Source organism: Excalfactoria chinensis, chromosome Z, assembly GCF_039878825.1.
Source record: "Excalfactoria chinensis isolate bCotChi1 chromosome Z, bCotChi1.hap2, whole genome shotgun sequence".
In the NCBI taxonomy this organism is placed as follows: domain Eukaryota; kingdom Metazoa; phylum Chordata; class Aves; order Galliformes; family Phasianidae; genus Excalfactoria; species Excalfactoria chinensis.
Window position 1 is genome coordinate 7,550,858 of NC_092857.1, and position 24,124 is coordinate 7,574,981.

Below are 24,124 nucleotides of genomic sequence, written 5' to 3' on the forward strand. Positions count from 1 at the left end.
CTGTCCTTTGTCAGGATCTTGAATCTGCATGGCATAGCAGTGGCTAAGGCTTTGGAAGTAAGATAGCCATGTGTGGGCTGCTGTCCTGTAGTAAGAACTAGCCTTGTACTGTGGTAATAAACGGTACTGCTTCCAGAACTTCAGAAATACTGCACAGAAACAGCAGTGAACTATTACAAATCTATAATTCCGCCATCTCACAACAGCACAGCTCTGTCTTCTGCTGATAATGGTCCAAGTGTCTTATCCTTTCCCTTTTGTTTGTAGTCATATTTTCTTTTTATAGCCCTTCTGTATTCATCCTTTTTTTTTTTCTTTCTTTCTTTTTTCTTTTTCTTTCTGGCCAATGTGGTAAGATTCCGTAGGTTTGAAAAAATATGCCTTCTTTTCAAAGAAGATTTCTACCACATCCCAAGACAGAAAGTCCTTGAATGTTTATAGATCGGTTCCCTGAGCAGTAGAATCATACTGATAAACTGCTCTGCGAGTTTTCTGAGCTGAGCTGGCACGTTCAGCTATATGAGTGGAGATCTCTACATGATCTCATTAGTACACCACTGTATTTCAGACTTTGGATTAAGCCTTTTCACCCTCCAACAGCAAAGACTCACCTAATTTCACTTGGAGTGGGGACGGCTTATAGTTCATGGCTACAGTCTCTCCCTCTCTTGTATCACAATCTCTGTCCGAAATAGATGCAGCGGTCGGATCCTGCTGAGACAAAAAATGAAAAAAAAACAAAAACAGAATGGTTTAGCTACAGATTATGCAGTCATTTCTCTAAATGGCTGTTACATGTGCCCACTCCCACCCAGGTTCAGACGGAGCACAGCATATGCTTATGTTTTAAATGGCTGAAACCTAGGGGAGAATCACAGAGAGCTGGAAACACTGGATTTCACATGCTGGATGATACCAATATGGAAGGTGAGTCACCAGTTCCTCCCTAATGTAGGGATGGAATGCTGTTTCTGCACTAGGCATCAATAAAAGGGGGAACTGACCTGAAGAAGTAGAGCACAACGTATTTGTATTCTGTAACTTGTCCTTAGAAAAAGCTACTTCAAAAAAGCAGAAATACCATGTATTTCAGTCACATATGGCTGTTGAATTGTGTGATTCATTCTTACTTGTAAAGCTGTAATAATAGTTGCAAACAGTGTGGGTATACTACTATGGACCAGAAACATTGTGACAAGGCTATTCTGTTCGGGCAGGAAGGATTCTGATGTCTCTGCTGGTGATATGGAGCCACAGAGATGGATCCACTTCTGGAGGGAGAAGTGATGGAGGATGGCTCCACCACCATCATGGCTGGGCAGGCATCACCATGGTGTGCCTGCAGACAGACATACCTATGTCCATTGTGATGCACCAGGGGCTCTGCAGCTCCCCTGAAACATCCAGATCATTTTCACCACTGAGAATCCCACCATTTCACCATCAACTGGGAAGAGTCCCATCTCCGTCAGCTCCTATGACCCTTTCTTTCCTATCCCCCACCCTTGCCCTTCCCCAGGACTTGAGATCTCTGTTGCATTGAGCCCTGAGGAAGAAACCTGGACATACTAGAAAGTCCATTAGAGGGCTAGCAAACTGATTGAAGGACTGGAAAATCACTCCTCACAGGAGGGGCTGAGAGCTGGAGGAGGCTTGGGGGGTGGCAGGGATCATATCAATATCTATAAATATTTGAATACAAAGAAGAGAGAATGAGAGTCAGTGGTAGCCAGTGCCAGGACAAGAGGCAATGAACACAAACTGGAAGACAGGAGGTTCCTTTGATCATCAGAAAGTACTTCTGTGCCATGCTGGCGGTAGAGCACTAGCACAGGCTGCCCAGAGAGGCTGTGGACCATCCTCCTTGGATATATCCATAAGTCATCTTATGGTCATGAACACCCTACTCTGGGTGTCCCTACTTGAGCAGAGGTTGGACCAGATGGACACAGAGGTCCCTGCCAACTTCAGCTTCTTTGTGATGCTCTCATTCTGTGAACCACTGCCTCTTCCCCCACCACAGCCCTCCTTCTCTTTGCTTTTAAAGATGCCTCAGCCCCGTTTACTACACTTTGCTTATGAGATAAAATGTGGTTCTTGAATTAGGCTTCATCTAAATAGAAACTCATCATATGACATACATTTTATTAAAACTCTGCTGCCTCGCACTATTCAGCACTTTCTCTGACAGTACTTAAAATGGATGGTGCTTACAGGACTTGGACTCTGCATTCAATGACACAAAATAGCACCGAAACTTCCTTTAAAATGCAGCCACTGCCAGGAGGAGTGTAGTTGAAGCTTAATGATTCAGTGAAAAAGGTCAGAGTAAGTTGTAAACAACCAAGCCAGGCTCCAGGAGAACACAATTAGACAAGAATGATGAATCACATCGATCTTAGGTTAAAAATTCTGCTTTTATGAAAAATACAAGATCTCTAATAACCACACCGAATGACAAAATACAGTAGCTGAATGACAAAAATAAACCAGCTTAAATTAAATTAAGATGAAAGTGGCAGACAGAAGAAGGAAAATATCCAGATTTTGTAAATGAAATGATGAGCTGTATCCAGCTCCTGTCGCTCAAGGAACCTTGAGATCCTGGGTGACAGATTGCAGAAGACCACATAACAGATTCCTTAGCTGGGAAGAGACAATGGATGGGACACCTGGGAGAAGTCTCAGTAATCCTGAGTAGTACAAGGTGAATAGGGATCAGCCAGCTTTTATTTTGTAGAATAGGATATCAACTACTATTTAACAGGTGGCAGCTCAAAACAAACTCAGTACTCCATGCAACAGCTGATGGGTTACTGTCAGTGCTAAAAAGGGCTCGGAAAAAGGTGAGATAGATGAATGGAAGGAATAACCTTTGAGGACTGTCAAATTCAGCAGCACTGCTGCTGGCCTAGTCTGCTCCAGGGGTACAGGTTGCGGAGGAAGTAAAGCAGGGAGGCAACACTGGGGGCTCAGCCCTTCTTGTTCTTATGGGGACACAACAAAAAGGGTAGGTAAGACTTTATTTTCTGGCTTGAAACCTGGTTTATGAGCCTGAGCCAGCACAGCTGTGGTGCATGACTAGGCCCACTCCCACCAGACCAAAAGGTCAGAGATGGTGTTCCCAGTGTTAGCATGTCTGTGGCACCATCAGCCTTCGTGTCCATTACTTTTCACAGGTTCTGCAGCAACATGCTGGGCTGCATAGGAACAACCTGTCCACCTGAGGGTGCTGACAGAAGTGGTTGCCAAGCCACTTTCCACCATTTGTAAGTGTTGCTCATCATCTGGAGAGGTCCCATAGGATTGGAGGCTTGACACTGTGACTCCCATCTTCAAGGGTTGTAAGAAAGATCCAAGGAACTACAGGCCTGACCTCAGTGCCAGGAAAGGTTATGGAATAGACCTAGACATCTTGAGGGAGATTACACAGCATGTGTGGGACAGCTGGGGGGAATCAGGCCCAGCCAGCATAGGTTCTGTGACCCATAGATCTAGGTGAACAATATTTCTGTAGGAAAGCTATGCAGAGAATTGCTTGCATCACTGGTTGAGCCTTACGCTACAAGCACACTGAGATTCACTTTGTGCTTTCCCTGCTGGAATTCACCTTGTGATTTTATGCTTTTCTACAGGCTTTCCTTAGATGAGGTGCTCAGCTCAGACCCCATCGTGCCGCAGCTATGCAGTGTGACTAGTCCCAGGCCAGGTGAGCACACAGTGCTCCCAGGCAGAAGTCAAGTGCAGAGGCATGGCTTTCAGAACCACTCTGGGAATTTAATGTATTTTAGGTGGCTAATTTTTTTTCCTTTAAATCCTGAAATGTCCTTATGACTTTTCTTCTTAGGGAAAAAAAAAAAACAAACAACAGTAAATCAAGCTATTGCAGGCCAGAGTTTAATCAGTTTCCTCTCCAGATGCTCACAGCTGAATTGGGTGTGGGAAGGGCAGCATTTGAGCATGGGGTCAATTCCTTACTAGTTTGTTTTTCTTCTATGGGCTTGACACAGTGGACCTTGAAAACTTTGCCTTCCTGCTAAGTAGAGCCATGTCCTGCACTGTGTACAGTATGCCATGCGTGAACATCAGAAATTAGTTCCAAGGTGCAGAATTACTGGAAATCCTCAGCATACAGAGGCATGAGGAGGAGCTGAAAACATTTAAAACTTAAATCAGTGTGTTAGGAATACGGCACGTTCAGTAGGGTTTTTATTCTTTCTTTGTTCCACCTCACTCCACTTTATTTTTGCAGTACTTTGTATGAAACAGCATCTGCCATAATGCACGAAGTCAGCAGTCTTTACTCTCGCTGCTTGCCTCTCCTAATAAGCCCACACTGACTCAGGGTGAAATAACCCCCCAAAATCAGCAAACAACAGCAGTACACCCTGAGCAATGGAGCTGGCACAAATGCACCCTTGGAGCACCTTCGGAAATGCAGCTTCATTTCCTTCCGCCACAGTCAACACCTCTAACATCTTGCAAGCTTGACAAACCTCTGCCTTCCACCTGATGACTCCTTTGGGACCCCAGTTTCTGTGGCTATGAGCTGCCCTAGTAAGCAGAGATGGTTACTGAGGTGTGTCCATGTACCCACCCTTCCCAACCCTTGACATAAGTCACTTTTACAGTTCTACATTCTGTTCTCCATTGGAAATTGTCAGTAGGTGAATCGTGATGATCTGGCCACTCAGGAATGCCATCCATTAGTTTTGTGTTTCTTCAGTATTACAACCCTGCTGTCTTCTACCCAGCTTCAAGATACTGGAAGTCTTGGTACCAATGCATGTATAACAGCTTATGAATGGATGCTTGCCGCCTAGCAGACTCCTGCTGTCTGATGCTGTCCATGTATAATACATAGGCAAACAAGGCAAACAAACGCTAACAAAAAAGAACAGGCCCAAGTGTTCTGATTCTTTTCAACATCAGACACTGGATTCAAAAATTTGATTGAAGTTCCATGTGTGGGAGACTGACTTAATGAGTATAAAATCAGTCGAGAACCACATGTACTTAAAGGGCCTACATTCAGGTCACTGAGAAGTTTCCTTCACTCCCATCCCAGACTCCACAGAGGGCATGTATGGCAGAGATGTAACTTGCAGACCTCACAAAAGAGACTACACGCCCTGCTCTGTGTCCCTTAAGCTCTGACTTAAACATTCAGCTTTGAAGCCCATTATTTCAAGGAAGACATAATCCCTCAGCGCTCCTACAGATGAAAACTTAAAGGTACAACCATCTGGAAATGCTAGGACAATGGGTTTGTTTAGGAAAGAAAGAGGAAGACTGAGGGGTCAAATAGTAGCTCTCTTCAGATACAAGAAAGGGCTGCTGCAGAGAAAAATAACCTTGTTTCTCATGTTTCTGAACGAGAAACAACTGCTTTATGCTGCAGCAAAATTGCAAAGAAATACCAGAGAAAGGCGCAGAGGTAAGGCTAAGGAACTGTGCGTTTGCCTTACAAAGTTGTGGAGTTCCCATCACTGCAGAATTTTAAGCCCAGAATTTTAAGTCTGTCAAATAGAAGGTCAACAGAACTGATGTGGTTTGAGAGCAGCTTAATCTGGATTTGGAGTAAGGCAGTAAGTTCTCTGAACTTCTTAGGTTCCTTTCAGCACTCCTTCCTAGGCACCTCAGGTTTAAGTCTTGCTCAACTTCTTCATCTTCTTCCTTCTTTATGAGCCCAGATTCTAAAGAAGGTTTTGGAAAAGCTGTCTAGAGGATTCTCACGTGTATGAAACATGGAACACAAAAACACAGGAACTATCTTCTTAAGTCAGAACAGAGGTCCAGGAATGTAAAAAGAAACACAACATGGTAGGAGTGGGTTACTATCACAGAATCACAGAATTGTAAGGATTGGAAAGGACCTCTAGAGACCATTGAGACCAGCCTCAATGCAAAGCTGGCCCCTTACAGCAGGCTGCTCAAGTAGGTGTCCAGGCAGGTCTTGAATATCTCCAGACAAGGAGAATCCACAAACTCCCTGGGAAGCCTTTGTTTCAGTTCCATAGTTTTCACATCTCTAAATGACAGCATAAGCAATGGCAGACCTTGTATTTATGCAGAAGGGAATATAGGAGAGGATCAGCTTAGGAAAAAGAAGTTATAGTGGCTCTGAGGCTTTGTAGTTTATCTGGCTTACAGTAGACAGCATTTGGGTGACAAAGCAACAGATGCTCCCCTGGTGCAGCAGTCAGTGGTGCTACAGAGCTGAACAAAACCAAAATACAAACACTCCAGCACTATTACTCAGGGCATCAGGGTGTGCTACTGGGTCAAGGAACAAGGTGTGCAAATGCACAGCCTGTGTTTGTCCCATGCAGGAGAGAAAAAACAAAGACTGCGGTGCTCTGTGCTTGGCTTAGGAAGTGCATGAACTCCTTCAAACAGTGAAGAGTGATGCTGGTGCCAGGACACAGAGCTGAGCCTGAAGACCCCCAGCAGTCATCCATCCAGGCTGGGAATGCAGTGCTTCAGTGCACTCTGGCTGCTGCTCTTCAGCTTTTCTGGCACACATCCCAGATGGGATGACAGGAGCTGTACGTCCTCAGGCTCTGACCTCTTTCCAGCTGCCCTTAGGGTGCTTGGCACTGCTTCTAACCACTCTTCCCACATCCTTCTGAAGAGGAAAGGAGCCTGCTTCTAACCCAGATGCATTAAGGCAGAAAATCAGTTTATCCTGGGAAGAAGAAGTTAACCAGACTTCCTTAACCACTTCCAAGGGTCACTTCTCTCCGGGTGAGCCAGAGAAAAACATGATTTTTTTAAGCCTGACATGTTGTAGGAGTTTACTCCATGCTCACACAGTGACCGTAGCAGAAGGCTCCTATGACATCATGGTCACCACCTGTCACCCACGTGGGCACTTTCTGAACCTGAGGCAGTAACCACTGGTCTTACCAATAGCCACTCTGCACCTAGTGAAAATGAGTGGCATTTTGGTGACACAGCAACTGATGCACTGAAGTAAACTCGGATAGTTACTGACTCACATTCAAAAAAGCAATAAGCAACAACTGTTTATTGACATTCTGCTAGCTCTGCCAATGCACCAGTCACAGCACTGCTGTCTTCTGAGCAACTGCTGAATAAATCTTAGTTAAGAGTAACAAACAGGCCTGCAATATCCACTGCAGGATCCAGGTTTCCAACACAATTAGTTTACAATTATATACAACACAAACCAGTATCTGATGCATTTTTTTCCCAGCAATTTGAAAATCCTGCAATGTTAATATTGCTGCAAACCTCAAATCTTATTAACTAAGCTGAGCCAGAACTACACTGCATTTATATTCTCCTCTGCACACCTGCAATAGGTGGAGCTCAATTCACCAGAAAGTAACAAGAAGCTTTGGTCTTTATTTGTTTAAAATGGATCCAGAAGTGCCAGTCTGCCTTCCCTTGGCATGGTGATGAAAAGCTCTCTGAAAACCCTGGCCACAAAAGCGCTGCCTGACTTCCACGCTGAATCTGAACAAAATGCAACAAGCAGAACATGTAAGCAGTGGAAAGTGAACAATAAGTTTCAAATGTCTGTTTTCCTAATCAGAAATGACATTTACAGCACAGGGAGGAACGTCCCATTTTTCAGATGATGATGTATGACTAATTCTGGGAGTCTGCAGTATCAGAGGAAGCACCAACTCTTTAAGTAGACCAAATGCTTTGGGAAAGCAACTGGGGGACAAGGAAGAAAAATGGGAGTAATTACATGATCTCTGTTAGATTTCCCTCAGAGAAACCAGCAGCACAAGCAGCCTCCAGTCTTTTCCTTTCCAACGTGACAGAGTATATTTAACACTGTATTTCCCTCCAGGCTCTTCTCACACACGAGCACCAGCCATCCCTATTATCACATGCATTTATAGCTTTGATATCTTGCGCTAACTTTACATGACTTAAATTGGATCATTAACATTGCAAATCAGAGAAATGCCACATTGCACTCCTCACCGCCTGCAGCATTTGACAAGTGGATGGTGTACAATAACTATTTAAAACCAGCTATTAACTTAGGTATGTTGTCAGGATGCTTCAGTAATAAGACATTTTGTCCATATAAAGGTTATGTACAAGAGAGCATTATAACATATATACATCCACAGGTCTGAGATCCAACGAGGCGCATGATTAAGGCACCACAAATACTTTGGTAGCTGTTGTAAGAGTCAGTTTAGCAACTGGCATGTGGCCAGGATCTCAATCCCCCACAATTTCTTTATTTTTTAAGGCTTTTTAAAACTCGACTCATGAGGGAGGATATCCTCAAAATGATTAAAAACTGAGACAGGTGTCAGAGCCAAAGTCACAGTGTGTGTGGAGTCTGGGGGCAAAAGTAGGAGCCCTCGCTCCTACAGGCACATCCTACTGAAAACTGCATTAGTCAGCTTCAGCGCTGCCCTTAAAGCACCACTGCAGGAACTTGCAGTGACTGAATTTGTGCTTCTTGGTGAGAAGAGAGCTTCCTTTGAAGGTATGCACCATCTCTTCAAGGATGTAATGAAGCATCATCAACAGCAAAACTGTGTTTAAAAGAAAAAAAAAAAAAAAGCTTTTCACCACAGATGATCTGTGCTTCCTCTCCAAGCCCTCACATCTGTGGCTGGGAACATGCAAAACAAGTGGTGCCATCACTGCTAAAATGCCAGTCATAGGTATATACAGAACAGTTTACAGATCCTCTCTTGCCCATGGCCTGTCTACAGACAGCTAGGCTGTTCCAGCTGCATGTGGAAGATGAAACCAAAGCTTGCCTGTAGAAAACCCTAAAAATGCTGTCTGGTTCTGGCAGGTATTGCAGTGATGATAAATAGTGACAAAAATGTCCCAGCACAGTACAAGTGACAGAAGGAGAGCCCTGTTCAAGTGATGTAAGATCCCTCCAGCATCCTGGAGATTGGATAATCACCTCCATAGGCCATGGGCTCGATTCAGCATGGTAAATCCTGTGTCATAAGGCTTCTGGAGCCTCTGGCAGTAAGAACAATATCAGGAAAAGGCTGGGTCGGCTCAACATCCGTACCTTGTACAGGCCAAGGGCTTCAATCCACTGTTCAATGTCACAGTTATTACTAGCATACCTCCGGGGCCATCTGTTCTCCAGTTAGCAGTCAGGACATTTTTTCATAGAAAGGCAGCTGATTTTCACATGTTCAATTCCTACACATGTAAGATGAATGAGGTCTTGCTTTTTGCTCTGGAATACTACTGACACTTTCGATCCATTTCCTTAATTTTTTTTTTTTCTGAGCTGCTTGATTGCTTCTCCTGTTCACTTCTCAGGCAATCATTCTTTGTCCTGCCATGCTCTTGCCCTTTGTAAATCTCCTCTCCTGGAGGGCTGCGCATACTCCTTGCAGGATGTCTTCACTGCACACCTACTCTGTGTTTGCCAGATTTACTCCCCTTCAATCCAAGACACCTCATGCAGGCTGCCTGCTGTCTCAGAATCTAAATTTGCACACCTCCACGATTCAGCCACTTAAGAACCCTAAAAACCCAGGTTATTCCAGTGTGACTCAAACAGCGAACAGCTTCCCAAAGCTCACCCTCCAACACACACAGACAGCAGACAGGAGAAGATCTCCACAGTGACCACAACCCTGTCCAGAGCAGGGGATTCTGCCAGCCCTTACACACAGCTTGTACCTAGAACCAGAATGGTTTAGATTGGAAGGGGCCCCTTTAAGATTACCTAATTCCAAGCCCCCCACTAGACCAGGTTGCTTAAAGCCCCGTCCTGCCAGACAGGGGGCATCCATAGCCTCTCTGCGCAGCCTGTTCCAGTGTCTCACTGCTCGCATAGTAAAGAATTTCTTCCTATTATCTTGTCTGAATCTACTTTCTTTTTGCTTAAAGCCATTTCCCCACGTACTGTTGATACATGCCCTTATAAAAAGTCCCTCTCCAGCTTTCCTGTAGGCCCTCTCCAGGTACTGGAAGGCTGCTATAAGATACCCCTGGAGCATTCCCTTCTCCAGGCTGAAGGCCCCAGCTCTCTCAGCCTGTCCCCATAGGGGAGGTGTTCCAGCCCTCTGGTCATCATTGTGGCCCTCCTCTGGACCCACTGCAACAGCTCCATGTCCTTCTTATGTTTGGGGTCCCAGAACTGGATGCAGTAATCCAGGTTGGGTTTCATGAGAGCAGAGCAGAGGGGCAGAATCACCTCCCTCGACCTGCTGGTCACATTTCTCTTGATGCAGTCCAGGATACGGTTGGCCCTCTGGGCTGCAAGAGCACATTGCCAGCTCATATTGAGTCTTTTATCAACCAGCATGCCCCAAACCCTTCTCCTCAGGGCTGCTCTCAAGCCATTCTCTGCCCAGCCTGTATTTGTGCTTGGGATTACCCCGACCCAGGTGGTGGATCTTGCACTTGGCCTTGTTGAACTTCATGAGGTTGGCATGGGCCCACCTCTCCAGCCTGTCCAGGTCCCTCTGGATGGCATCCCTTCCCTCTATCGTGTCAGCTGTGCCACTCAGTTTGGTGGTAATCTGCAAACTTGCTGACAGTGCACTCAGTCCCTCTGGTTGGAAGGACTACTCTGGTTTTCACCCCACCATGCTTTTTTTCAAAGCCTTCACCACACTGCCCTGAGAACAGCTTAAGAGGTCACTTGCCTTGCTGAAAAAGGCAGATCCTAGCATGAAAAACTTGCTGTTTTCTTTCCACTAACACAGAAAACAAAGCTGCCAAGAAGAGTGCTTAGCTGCCTTTTCCTCTTCAGCACAGTGCTTTGAATTTGTCCCAAGAGATGGAGAGTTCAATCATCAGATTTCCATATTTATAAGGAGAGAGTTTCTGTTTAGCCAAGCCTGTGACAGAAATAACCCTACAAACAGGAGCAGGAGCAGCAGCACAGCAAACACTTCTGAGGGGTGGGGATGTGAAAGCCAAGGCAGATCTCCGGCAGCTCTACCTCGGGTGGCTCTCCAGTCACACACAGGAAATTCTGAAGGCACAAAACATTTTGGCTTCTAAAATAAGAGCCCACCTCACCCCCACGCCTGTGTCTCTGCTACTGAATAGCAGCTGGGGAATACAGATTCTCCTCTGATCAAGTGCTGTTTGGCTCAGCTTTTCCCTGACACACTTGTATTAGAAGCATACTCCTTACGTGACTAACCAGGGAAACTGAGATGAAGGTGTTGCAGCTGACCTAAAGAGAAAATGCTGATTTTTATGAATGTAGCTTATAAATTGTTCTGTCTCCAAGGGACAGAGATGCATCCTCCCCTCCCATAAAAAAAAAAAAAAAAAAAAAAAAAAAAAAGCATGCAAAATTAAGATTTCCTAAGAAAATCTGATTTTTATTCCCAGAAGTGGCAGCTCTCATCTCCTGCATTATTAAAGCCAGCAGTACTAAGCTGGCTTTATGTTCCCCTTGCTTACTGCAGGAGTGCAGTTTATGAGCTGCACAGGGCCAGGACACCATGCCTGCCCATTGCTGCAGCTGGGACTGGGCTCAGCATGGGGCTCAGCAGCAGCAGTGCTGCCAGAGGCTGAAGATGAAAAGCAACAAGGGTGGATGGGATTTTAGCATGCTGAGCTTCCATCCGGTGGCATGTGAAATGCCAGCCACATGCATGCAAAATGCCAGCCACATTCTTGAGAGCATCTGAAGTTATTTAGTTTTCTTTCAGATAGTGCAGCAGACTGAACAAGGACCAGAGTATGTCTTAAATACTGAGGTAAATCCAGCTTGGCAGGGGCTGTTTGAAATAAGGGCAAAAAAACAACATTTAACATTTCTGAAGAAAAATTTGTTTCTCTCCATGCTCTCTGTAATGGAACTGGTCTCCATCCAGCCGCAGCTTGTCTCCTCACCTTCCACAGACAGTGCCAGAAAGAGATATCACACCAGACAGTTTCCGCCTCACTTCTCCATTGAAGGCAGCTCCTTTATTAGGCTAAATCAAGCCATCTGTCCACTGGCCCCCTTCGAAGCAATGCAGCAGATTGGAGAGGAAACATCACACAAGGTGGAACGAAAAGCTCAAGGAAGATCCTTCCTGGGACAAAAAGCTAAATGAGATCCCCTTCCTTCAGCAACGGGGAGACACTATTTAGGTGGAAAAGGAAAGGGAAGGGTGAGCACAGCCATCAGTACTCCCTGACTCCTGCTGCTTGCTTACCTCCCTGGGAGTGCCTGCTTCTGCCTTAAAGCCCTGCACAGGGCTCCAGAAATCCATGCTGGAAGCAGGCTGTTGCAAGACACCAAGAGTTTTGCCTGCTTTGCTCAGTAAGCATTAAACAGCCCACATCTTTTCATTTGGAGTTTTTGTCATTTGCCAGATATCTATTCACTGGACCAAAATTTTACATTCTGGACAGTATCTGATTTTATTTATTTAATTTATTTTTAAAGTATATTTATATATAGTGTAATACATAATTTTTTGTTGTAGTGTGCTGGGAATATATCTTGTCACCTTCCCTGCTGGGTGATATCCCTCTCAGCAATTGCAGCATGAGAATGATGAGGGCAGGGAACTGGCAGGGGGTTGTCAGGAAGGGAGGGATGCAGTGTCTGCTGGGGAGGACATGAACTGGATTGGAAAGGTTGGGAGAACAGGAGGGGATGGGTGGCCATGAGGGGCTGAAGGATATTCCTGGACAAGGAGATCCAAGAAAACAAAGAAGAGAAAGTATGGGGACAGCAAACCTATGCTGGTGATAAGCTTCAAAAGCCTTCCTGAAATGATGAGAAATCAACAGATTTAACAAGCTAGCTGTCCCTGTGGCCTGACCTTAGCTAAAACTGGTGGCACAGAGGTGTGCGCACCAATAGCCCTGAGCCGTGACGGTGTTGCTGTGTCAGGCCATGCTGGACTTTCTTTACAGCTCATTTCCCCCTGTTAAAACTGCAGGATACTGACATTACAGAAAAACAGCAAGGCTGGTTAGCCAAGCTCAAAAATACAGCTGCTGCAGTTCCTGCAACCTATGTGCTTTAACAACACACTCATGTAACCCCTTGTCCTTGGTAATTCAGGGGACACACTGTAGATGAAGGTTAAGGCAGCCAAGGAAGAGAAGCCAAAGTATTGTGACTTCTTGCTGAAGCTGCAAGTCTCACAGGGAATGAGGGAGCAGAACACACTGAAGGAAAGATAACCTTGCCCTTATACAAACCTAGGCTGTCCTAGAGAACAGGGACCTTTAATTCCATGGTCTTACATGAAATGTGCCAAGTCTCCTAAACCATACTTCCAACATAAGGTTCACTAAGTAAGGTCTCCATTCTTTGCTGGGCTCCTGGCTCATAGTCCCGGAGTATGATTTGCTGAGTGCTTGCAACTTCTTCCAAAGCGATGTGTTACTAGAAGATGTGCTGTGAAAAAGTTATGAATCAGGGCTAAAAATAATCATCAGGCAATAGGTGTATTGTGCTGAAAACCTCAAATGATATGCTGTCCTTAATGACGATACGTTTCAAGCCCTTACTGAAGAATTGTAGAATCACCAAGGTTGGTAAAGACATCCAAGTTAATCCAGTTGTCCACATACCACCAATACTTCCCCACTAAATCCATGCTCTGTAGTACCACAGCCACCTATCCACCTAGCCTCAAAATCATGAGAGAGAGGGAAGGGGTTCTGAAAGAATCATAGAATCATAGAATTACCCAGGTTGGAAAAGACCTTGAAGATCATCAAGTCCAAACGCAGCCTAACCATAGTACCCTAAGGATCCTGTGTGCTGAATAATCCATCCTCTCACCTAGCAGGAGTGCTCAGGCACTGTTTGTCCTGCTAAATCACACAACAGCCCACTGAATGACTGACGTGGCTTGCTGGGGGAATTTTACTTGCTGTAAACAACACCTAGATACCTAACAGGTATAATGAAACTATAGCAGAATACAAAAAAACATTGTTTGTGAACTGAATGAACTCTGTCTGAACAGAGAAATGGTCGTCAATCATAGGACCATGCAGTACTTACAGTGCCTAAGGTTCAAATCAGGGATGCTGAATTTTTGTAGGGAGCTTAACTCAGCAGTTTGCATGTAGCTCTGGGCACTCTCCTCATCCATCAACTCTCCCCTTCTAGTAGGTGGAGTCTTGTGCCAGTGGGTCCACAAGCCATAGGAATGGATTTCCATCACAGCCTCTCACTCCAACATGGGATGTGTTCAGCCTCACTAAATTTTGTTGTGGTGTAGGAGTCCAAGTACCAGCTAGCTCCTTACGTCCCTTTTCTACCTCTTGGATTATTTTCTTCCTCTTAGAACACCTTCTAATATTTGCTTTCTCAAGAAGAACCAATCCCATTATTTTCACCATATCTTTTTTCTAACCAACTTTTTCTGGTTCTACAACATCCTTTTCAAAGTAGATAATCAGAAACACGTGCAGTGTCACAGGCACCACACTGCTGATAAAGATCAGCCCCACTGCAATTTGTCTACTCTCTGAGGCATTTTCATTTTCATCTTCCTGAACTTTTTTTTGCCTTTCTGTCTCTGTTACCACATCACCTAGATAGCTTTCTTTGTGTTCCCTGTAGTGACACTAAGCTCTTTTTCATGTGTCTCAGCTCTTCTGTTCTCCTTTTTATCTTTCAAAATGTTCTTGAAAGAGGCGTCTGAATCATCACCATTTTATATGTGGGTACACTGGGATCCAGAGAGGTGAAGTTGTTCAACACAAAAGCAGGAAAGCTGGGTCCTCCTCCACGGTTCTGTCCTGTGAGATAAGACCATTTTCATAAATGCATTTCTTCTGAATACACTTGAGAGCACGCACCAGAAGTAAGTGCCTATACTACACTTCAAACTATGCCTCAGGGGAAAGAAAGTGGACAGGAGACCATATTGTAGTCCTGAAAAGTGGTTCCTTCCTGCAAGTGTTTGATAATAAGCAGAAAATTACATAAACAAATCAAAAATTATCCCTGGATGTGTTTAAGAGCTGTTTGGATGTGGTACTCAGGGATATGATTTAGCAGAGGTTTTTTTAGAGATGGGCTACTGGTTAGGCTGCAGTTGGACTTGATGATCTTCAAGGTCTTTTCCAACCTGGGTAATTCTATGATTCTATGATTCTAAAAGCCTTACAGGACAAATTGTGCTCTGGATATTTTAAAGGTTGGGTGCAGTATACAGCTTGTTTCTTTTACTTATCTTATTTTTCTAGAATTGTCCAGTGAATGGCTTCATGCTCTTTGCTGAGTTAGTCTTCCTCAGGAACTTAACTCCTTTCTCATTTTCATCCTAACAGTGCCATTCAGACAGAGCTCCCCAGTGTTTCAGTTACGTCACACAACTCTGATCAACCTCTCCACTGATCTGTCACAACTGACCATTTCCTCTCCCTGTGAGTTTAATTTACCTGAGGAGATCACAGTTAAAAAGGTAAGAGCGACACACGAGCTTAAAAAAGAAATAAAAGATGTACAACTTCCCTCAGTGTTTTGCCCTAAGGTACCTATGTGTTAGGTTCACATTTGCATCTACCTTTTGCTGTGTAGAAACAGATCAACAAAACACAAGAATGGGATTTCTCTGAAGGCTTTCAATCTGGTTTCTAAGTTGCCTATAGAATTGATATATGGGAAGCATTAAGAAGACCTCTCATTACCAATGACATTTTTTAGCTTAATGAGGATGTCTTAAAAATACATCTGGATACAGGAGAGATGGTTCATAAACAGTTTTTGTGAGAATGGTCCCTTGAGACTGTTTCTATCTCCTCATCCTCACAGCTTTCAATTAACACTGTGAGTGGGCACAGAAACACTTCCATCTTGTTACTCTCTTTTCAAATGCTGGTGCACATGAGATACTTAGTTGAAACAGCCTTTTGCAGATATCTTAAATTCCATTATCATCAAAGGGACAGACGTAGGAAAGAAATACTATTTTCCCTACCTATTAGTTCCATCCTTTGCAAGGTTGAAGCAGTTTTGTGAATTAATTTAAGGTCTGCAACATCTGCGCTGCTGGAAAAAGCTATCTGAAATGTACATCTTAAAAGCAGTGATAGATTTAAGCTGAACTCAGGCACTTCACTTACGGAAAATCACAAATCAGGAATGTTACTTGCTCAAATATCCACAAGCCTCCCCATGAAATAGAAAATGGTAAATAAATTGGACTCTCTCTGGATGATTGTTCTCATTATCTGGCTATTCAAGATAACAAGAGAAGCAAGTAAGAAAGGCTGTCATTAGTTGTTAATTGAAGCACTTTCAGAAAGCCTTGTTCAAGCTTGGGAAGAAAGGATGTCTTCTCAACTACTACCTAATAGGAATGTTAGGGACGTACTAAAGCAGTCTCATTAGAGTCTCATAAGAGAGCTTCTAATATATGGAACTTCTGTTTTAAAAATCTCATGTACGTAGAGCTTAACCCCTGGTTAAGATCTTCAATTTACTTCACTGCATACAGACCTACCCAAGCTGATGTTGGTGTAGTACAAACACAAGATACCTAAGTGCATGTAATGACCTTCAGAAGAAGCGGCAGAGTCCTGGCCCATTATGATGCCAAATCACATAATGTACTGATGACACAAATCATAATGATTAGGCTGTAAGGTAAGTGCAGCCATCTCAGGACACAATTTTAGGTTTGCTGTCTCTTTACAGCTTTTATGCACAACCTCTTTGGCTCTTACCATCTCCCTTTCCTTATTCCCAGACCTTTTATTTTCAGCCTTAAGTAGCTCATGGCCCATAGCCGGGAACCCATTAGTCTCAAAGAGGGTCTCATGTGGAGACAGCTATTGAGGGGTGAGAAACCTCAACTCCTCTGTAACAGACTACCTACCTGTAACCTGTGCTCCAGCCTGACAGAATTGAAACTGACTCACAATTGAAACTGATTACCTTGCCATTTAAACTATTTAAACACTGCTGTCTCTACAATGACTGAAGCAAAAACAACAAAAATACCCACTTATCACTATTGTACCTCCAAAAAAACATTTTGTCTAAGTTACAAGATCAGTGTCTGGAAACTCAGAATCATGACAAAAGCTTGAGTACTGTTACTACAGAACCTTGGGGTGATCCCAGCACAGCACAACAAGGCTGTTCCAAGCCCAAGAGAACGAGATCACAGAGGCAGAAATAGGGTCATGGATGGAAAACACCCAGAACAACTCAGAACACCAACAAATTAACTGCAATCTGTGTGCCACTAGGGTGAATTCTATACGCTAAGAATGACGTCAAGATGGCATTATGTTTAGTCACAGGGCAACTGTTGTACATCTACAATACCCCTGTCTGTTTCTTATGCTTCTACCTCTGCACTGTTTCCAAACATCTGAAGCAGAACAGTAGTCAACACTGAGTCCATAACAGTACTTTAACAGGGAAATGTAATTCACTTGAATTTCCCACCTCAGTCATTTTGGCATTATTAAGAAGCTGAAAACTGTTTCCTGTTTGCAGGAGGTAATAGACTTTAACATAATAAAATTAAATTATTCTGCTTTTACACTATGCATAATCCCTGTAGAATTGCTTCGAGCAGAAATGGATATTAAATTGCACAAACAGTACAGTTTAGGGCCATTTACTTCAACTGCTCCAAGATACAACTATTTCCCGAGCTATAAAAGGGCAGGATTTAGGGAATTGGTGTCTGTTTTTGAAGTTTCTAAATACATCTGTATGGCTGTACTCCAGTTGGAGCTACCAGTTCTTGGATCCAGCTTTTGCATCAAGTAAATTACAGAGGTAGTTGTCTGCTGCTGTCATGCCCATGATAATCCTGAGGTGCTGACAGTGACACATGCACCCATGCAAAGAGATAAAGTGTGGCATCTTAATTATATAGGTTACCATGCCAAATACATTTGCAGTTACAACTAGACTTGGTACCTTGAACTCAGACATTCCTGCTTGTTCTGCGTAAACATTTCAGTAATTGTTCTCTATTCCCATCACTCCAGTAGGTACCCAGTTGCATTAGTATGTGACATTTAAAATTCAGAATTAAAAAAATGACACCCAGTAGAACAGAAGATAGTACGATGGTTTTTGCAGAGCCAATACATCTCGCAAAAGCGTGAGCATGCAATATCACACATGCTATGAAGATGCATTCTCTCTGTACATCAGACTAATTGCTCACTGCTTCCGCACCCTTCCCCAGCTAGCAACAACTGTACTTTATGGCTTCTCCTGAAGAACATTTTCACAGAGGCTGCCAGAAGAAGCCTAGGTCTTGTACCACCAATAGATCTTACAGGAGGCAATCAGATCTTACAGAAGGCATTTTTTCATGAGAAGGCTGCAGCCCACTAACAATCAGCTTATAGGGTTTCTTACAAAGCCACGCCAGAAGGACTCCTTGAAACTTCTGCCTGGAAATTACTGCTAAAATCACTTTCTAATCATGTCTGCAGGGAGAGCACAAACTGATAGATGCAGGTGAGCACAGATGAGTCTATGACAATGACCTGAATCAAGATTTCACCTACTCAAGTGAGCCTCACACTACAAATGCAGTGCATTTGTCCTTCATACACAACCAGCTGCAAGACTGACAAGTTATTCACCCGCAAGTCCAGTAGTACCTGATCACCAATTCCAGCCTGAGGTACTCACAAACCTGGAGCCTGCACAGCTGCTGCACTCCCAGTAGGGATGTAGCAAGGCTGGTAAGTTGAAAAAACACTCCTTTCATACATGCATGCAGCCTGGAGCTTATTGCTGGAGCCACATCAGCTGGCCCTCAAAGGCAGGATGCTTCTCCTTGAAACCAGTGCAGCTGGGCTGTGCTGATTCACAGATTCTACTGTCACAGCAAAGGGAGGGCGTTGGCGTGTTGCTTGTCATATTTAGGATGACTGTCACAGAAACACTGCAGGTGAAAAAAAATCATTTCTTTAAGCATAAGACTCCTACAGCTGTTAAAGTCTGTGAGGTAAGGGTTTAGACATCAGTGCAGTGTGAAGACTCATCCCTGCTTCAGAAACAGGAGATTAAATGTTACTTGAGTAAGCCTGGTGTTCTATATGCAAACAATTACATGGTTCAGAACCCCTTCTTTTTTTCTTTATTTTTAATAAGCTTTCCTCACTGGATGCAATAGAAGGAAGACAGTCTCAAGGTCTAAAGAGAGTATCTTTGATGGAACCAAATGCAAGACCTCCCTCATAAAACCATTTCCAGCTGAAGGAACTTCACATTTTCATTACAGTTTCTCTAGCTGAACATGTCGCTCCAGTGCCAAGGCTTAAGGATAGTTAGTAATTTTGTTCCTTTGTTATAAAACTAAAATTAAAGGGCGAGTGGGACTTCAGTTCAGAAATGCTGGAGAGACACCATTCTTAGCAGTGCAAGGAGAACAGCAAAGACTTAACTCAAGCACTGTCAAGATAACTGAATTTAAGAACAAACATTCCACCTCAGGACATAAGAAGCTGCTTTTGTCCCAGCCAATGCGAGAACCATCTGTTACGAGATTCACTTGCATTGTTGGAGGAACAATTCCACAGCTGTTCTCCATAAATTAAAAGACAGTACAAACCTAAAGGAATAGTGAGCGTTTCGGGAGATGGTCAAACAATCTATTTTTTCTTGTAGCATTTAAAAAAAAAAATACAAGGGAGATGCCACTAGCAAACTTCTCTTCCAGAAGAAAAGAAGAAAGCAAATTGCTTTAAATCCAAACACACCAGCAGTATTCTACATCTTACAACTGAAGCATTTCATGTAACACACTGTATCCCATAACAAATCATTCGATAACTTTATTAAGGCATTGACCCCTGTCTCTTAAGTACAATTCCCCCAAAAAAGTGCATCCACAAATGAAGGACACCAAAAATTAACTGTTACCAGAAAATAGAAGTGGAATTAAGAGAAACAGAGCAGTAGGAAGACATCTTACCTCTTTCCCAGGAAAAGAGCTGTTAAATAGAGCTCTTCTATATATGTCAAGTGAAAGCTCCTCTCTTATTTCTTTTAATTCTAATTACTATGACAAACTTCATCTGAACAGACACCTAATCAAATCCTAAACTGCAGGAGAACAAGATGTCAGTTTTAATGTCCTGTGCTCAAGCCAGCTAACATAATTACTGAAGACCCTATTCAAAACATCTCAACAGCATCTGAAATGCCCTTGGCTCCCATTGCAGCAAGCAGATGAAGGAGGGGCTGTATTCAGACAGCTGGCTCCAGATGTCAGTCTTAGCCAGAGTGACAACTTCTCTTCTAGAGCCAGGACAGGACAGCTTCAGACAGCTCTGAACTGTGCTCTGCTCTCTTGAGCCCAGATGCACATGGCCCCAGTTCCTGCCTGTCTCTGTGTAGCTTTAGCTCATTTCTTCCTTTGCCAGGTGTGACATTGCCACTCTTGTTTCTTCGTGAACACTGTGACAAATCGAGTTGGCTAAAGGTGTGCATCACAGTTTTTAATTAGTCCAGTCAGTAAACTGTTTTGGTAAAGCAGCAAATTTGGACCATAAGGTCGGACCATTCCTCATACAGCTCTGCATAAAGAAGGAGATTAAAATCCAAGCACAACTGTGGGATGCAGGGATTTTAAATCACAATTATTATTACCCTACTCCATACAGAAATCCGTATATAAATACTTTCTCTTTACCCTGCAGGTACTGAAACCATGACTGAAACTAATTAAATGTAGTCCGTTCAGAAACATTGCTTAATGTATCTTGGTAAGGCAGAGAAAAATTATTTTCCATTTAAGCCAGACTAAAGTAGAAAAGCCTGCGAATATTCAAAAACAATAAAGAAACATAAAAGAATGTAATAATGACTTAATTTTTATTTTTTTTAAAAACTAAACTGTTATGCTTTTAAGAGACTGTCCTTTCAACTTTATGGACTCGCACGACATTACTGGACGTGTAGGCTGTGCAGCACCATAAACTGTAAAGATTAGGGCTACTGCTCCAGGCTAATAGTGTAATTTTCCACTGGATGGCTTTCATTTACAATTCACCTATTGTATCTCAAAGTCTAATTGTAGCCAAGCACATTTTCAGGCTGTTCAAGGTGTAATAAAGAAGCAAACAGCTTAGCCAGGCAGCTTTAGCTTCATAATTAGAAACACTCCCTGTTTCAGGTGGCTTCCCCCCAGCATGTTTATAAGTTTGCTATTATAACTTTCAGCGTGTTGTAGAAATACGCTGTGATGGGACACAGATTGATTCACGGATACAGTAAGAAACAAGAATGAGAGAAAGAAAGGAAGAGTGTGGATAAACCTGAGACAGCAGAGTAAGAAAGAGTTCTTTGCATTCTATTCCCAGGCATGTAACGTAAAGTAACAAAGGAAATCAGTGCCCATTTCCCGTGTATGAGTGTGAATGAGTTTATCAGCAGATCTGAAGTAAGGGGGAGCTGGGAGGGAACAAAGGAGAGGGGATGGTATGGAGACCCCAAAAACACTGGGCATTGGCAGCTGCCATTCCATGGTACCTGGCAGTTACTACTTGCTAAAGTAGCTCAAGGTACACCTGGGGCCTTATGTCCCCAGCTAATCCTAATTCTCCAGACCCTTCAGAGCTGCCATCAGCAACTCAGTTTCTCCTTGAAGTGACTGACAGCAGCCTGTCATGCTTAGGGCAAAGCAGGCCATCCTGCAGAGCCACGCAGTCCTTCAAAGCCAAATGGTAACCTGTGAAAACAGATCTTTTGCTGGTGAGGAACAGCAACCTGGAGGATGGCCAACAACTGCTTTCCTCTGCAGCTAGTAGTATTGCAGAATTTGGTCTTCCCAAAAATCTCTTGCTTTCTGTCCAAATAAACAACTGCATTGTAATTATTCTTGGTATTATATATATAATTATTCCAGCCATTGCTGGACTGGAATTGGCAGTTCAAATGTGAGAAGTTATCTACCATCTCATCAATCCTATGACTCCATCTTTTGCCTCCTGGAAGGTTATGAGACTATGCAAGGGAGGGCAGAGAAACCAGGAGCTGGAATTTTAAAAAGTGAAGAGTCAGTCTATTCCAAGAAGACACATAAATGGGAGGCTTAATGAAAATGTAAGTTCTCATAGATTAAATCAGATTTTAAGACTTAACCCCTTTCCAGTGCTCCCCTGGACTAAATATTATGGAACAGTGTTGACCAGCAAGCATTTCAGACCACTGTATTTTCTGCTCTGTATCAATACAAAATATTTTTTGCTTTAAAATATGCAGTGTTATGACTGCCTTTCCAGAATCATCAAGCATCAGTTTTTCTGAATGTTCCTTTCTTCTCCTGCTAGTACAGTCTGGATGTTCTTGAAAGGATTCTGAAAGACACGGGTGATACAGATAAATACTCCTCAAGACAATGCAAATATACAATATTTGCAAATATACAATACAAATATCTCTGACATCTACCAAAAAAGAAAGAGCTGAGTTCAAATAGGAAACTGGACATAATCTCTTCTGAGGACTTCCACATGGCTGCAGAATTCTCTCAGTGCACTGTTATGAGCTATGCCAACAGCAGCCTCCTCCTGTCCATCCTGTGCACACACAGCCATCAACCACCCACCTGCCAACAGCAAGACGTGGGCCAGGCTACACAAAAATTCAGTGAGCATAAGGATGTGGCTTGGAGGGCTTCCCTTCCCTGTCACTATTATTTTTTGGATGATTTGTAAAAGCAAGCATGTTGCTGATGCTGGCTCTTCGGTTTTGTAGCTGTCGTCAGTATAGAGATTTCCACACCTGACCACACTGTACTCACAGTCCGCCATTAAAATCTGAAGAAAAACTCCTTTCTTCAATAGCATCAGTTGAGAATCACAATAGCATTTCCACAGAGTGTTTTACGGAGTGTTTCTGCAGCCTCTGCTGTCTTGCTAAGTACACTTATCACTGTCAAAACAGAATTATGAGAGAAGAAAATATAACATCTTCTTTTGGTATATCAGAATATAAAGAGCTCTATACAATGAGCAAGCTGGAGAGAAAGATGTTGGAGGCTTTTGCACAGCATAGTATTGTAAGATCTCCCTGTCAGGGTGCAAATGTCCACAGTGCTCACAGGATGCAGGGCATTCCAGTTCACATTTCTCCCAACCACACAGACTTCCAGAAAACAATCATATCTTACAAAATACTCTCTCGAGATGATATGACTAGGTCTGTACTGAAAATGAAGTCCCATAGGCCTTGTTGTTTTTATATCTGCCTTGAGGCAGCTCTGCCTGCAGTGGGCACTGGCAGCACATGCAGAGTAGTCTGATCCACCTACAGACTGGAGATGCCTACATCCCACATCAGGCTCTGATACACAGTGCACATACACTCAAAACAGCAACTGACTGGCCATCCATGATCTGTGATGTGTATTGAACTGACCAGCATCTGCCCTGTGATATTCTGCAGAGAAAAGGATTTGGTTTATTGTACCTGCACAGCACAGTTTGTTCACTCAGGTTCCTCCAGCGTTTTCAGCTGGCTGCATTCCTGCTAGCCATTACCTCCTCTCTGCCATACAAATGACATCTGCAGACAAAGGATCAGCTAGATGTCTCAAGAGAGGTGTGTCTGCTCTGAAGTAATATATCTATTTTATACAGCTTTCAGGTTAACATCTTTCTGCAAGATCCTCAACAGGAGGAGGCAGGTGTCCTCCAGGGATGAGCATGTCAGCTAACATAGGGGCAGTTCTATGCCTGCCATGCTATTGTCCTTCTTTCCATCCAAGGAATGCAACTTTCCCACCACCAGGTTGGTTTTGCTGCTGCGTCACCACACCAGCAGGCTATCAGTTCATCAGCAGAAAACACCTGAAGCTTTCCTGAGGCTATTATTTGGAGACAAGAAAGAAAACTTAGGGATGAATAAGTAATAGTTAAAAAAAAAAATCAATGTAAAATGGTTGCAGATAACATTGTTGTGCTAGTAGACTGCAGCTGACTGGGAGGAAAAAATAACTAGGCTATTTGAGAGTTAAAATCAAACCACTGAGCCTGTATAAAGAGTTTTAGGGTCATAATACCCTGGCCATATGGTGAGCAACAGACACCTAGCCATCTCAATTGCAGTTGTTTACAGAAGCCCACAGACAGGGGGCAAAAAAAGTGAATTTTCTTATGATCTTGTGCTGTCTTTAATAGGATTCCCAAGCCTAAGGTAAAGAACCAGAAATGCAGGCAAAAGCAACAG

At 43.4% G+C, this 24,124-nt stretch overlaps 1 protein-coding gene across 7 annotated transcripts in view; it reads right to left on the reverse strand.

The window, feature by feature from the left end:
• The window catches only part of FAM219A (family with sequence similarity 219 member A), an 81,935-nt gene that overhangs the window by 33,331 nt on the left and 24,480 nt on the right, over window positions 1-24,124 (reverse strand). For 4 of the 7 annotated variants that reach the window (XM_072358845.1, XM_072358842.1, XM_072358840.1 and 1 more), the window contains exon 2: window positions 612-711. In XM_072358845.1, the coding sequence (XP_072214946.1) occupies window positions 612-711 (100 nt within the window). Of the gene's footprint in view, window positions 1-611; window positions 715-24,124 lie in introns of all 7 variants that reach the window. The other 3 variants (XM_072358841.1, XM_072358839.1, XM_072358843.1) reach the window with 1 other exon arrangement.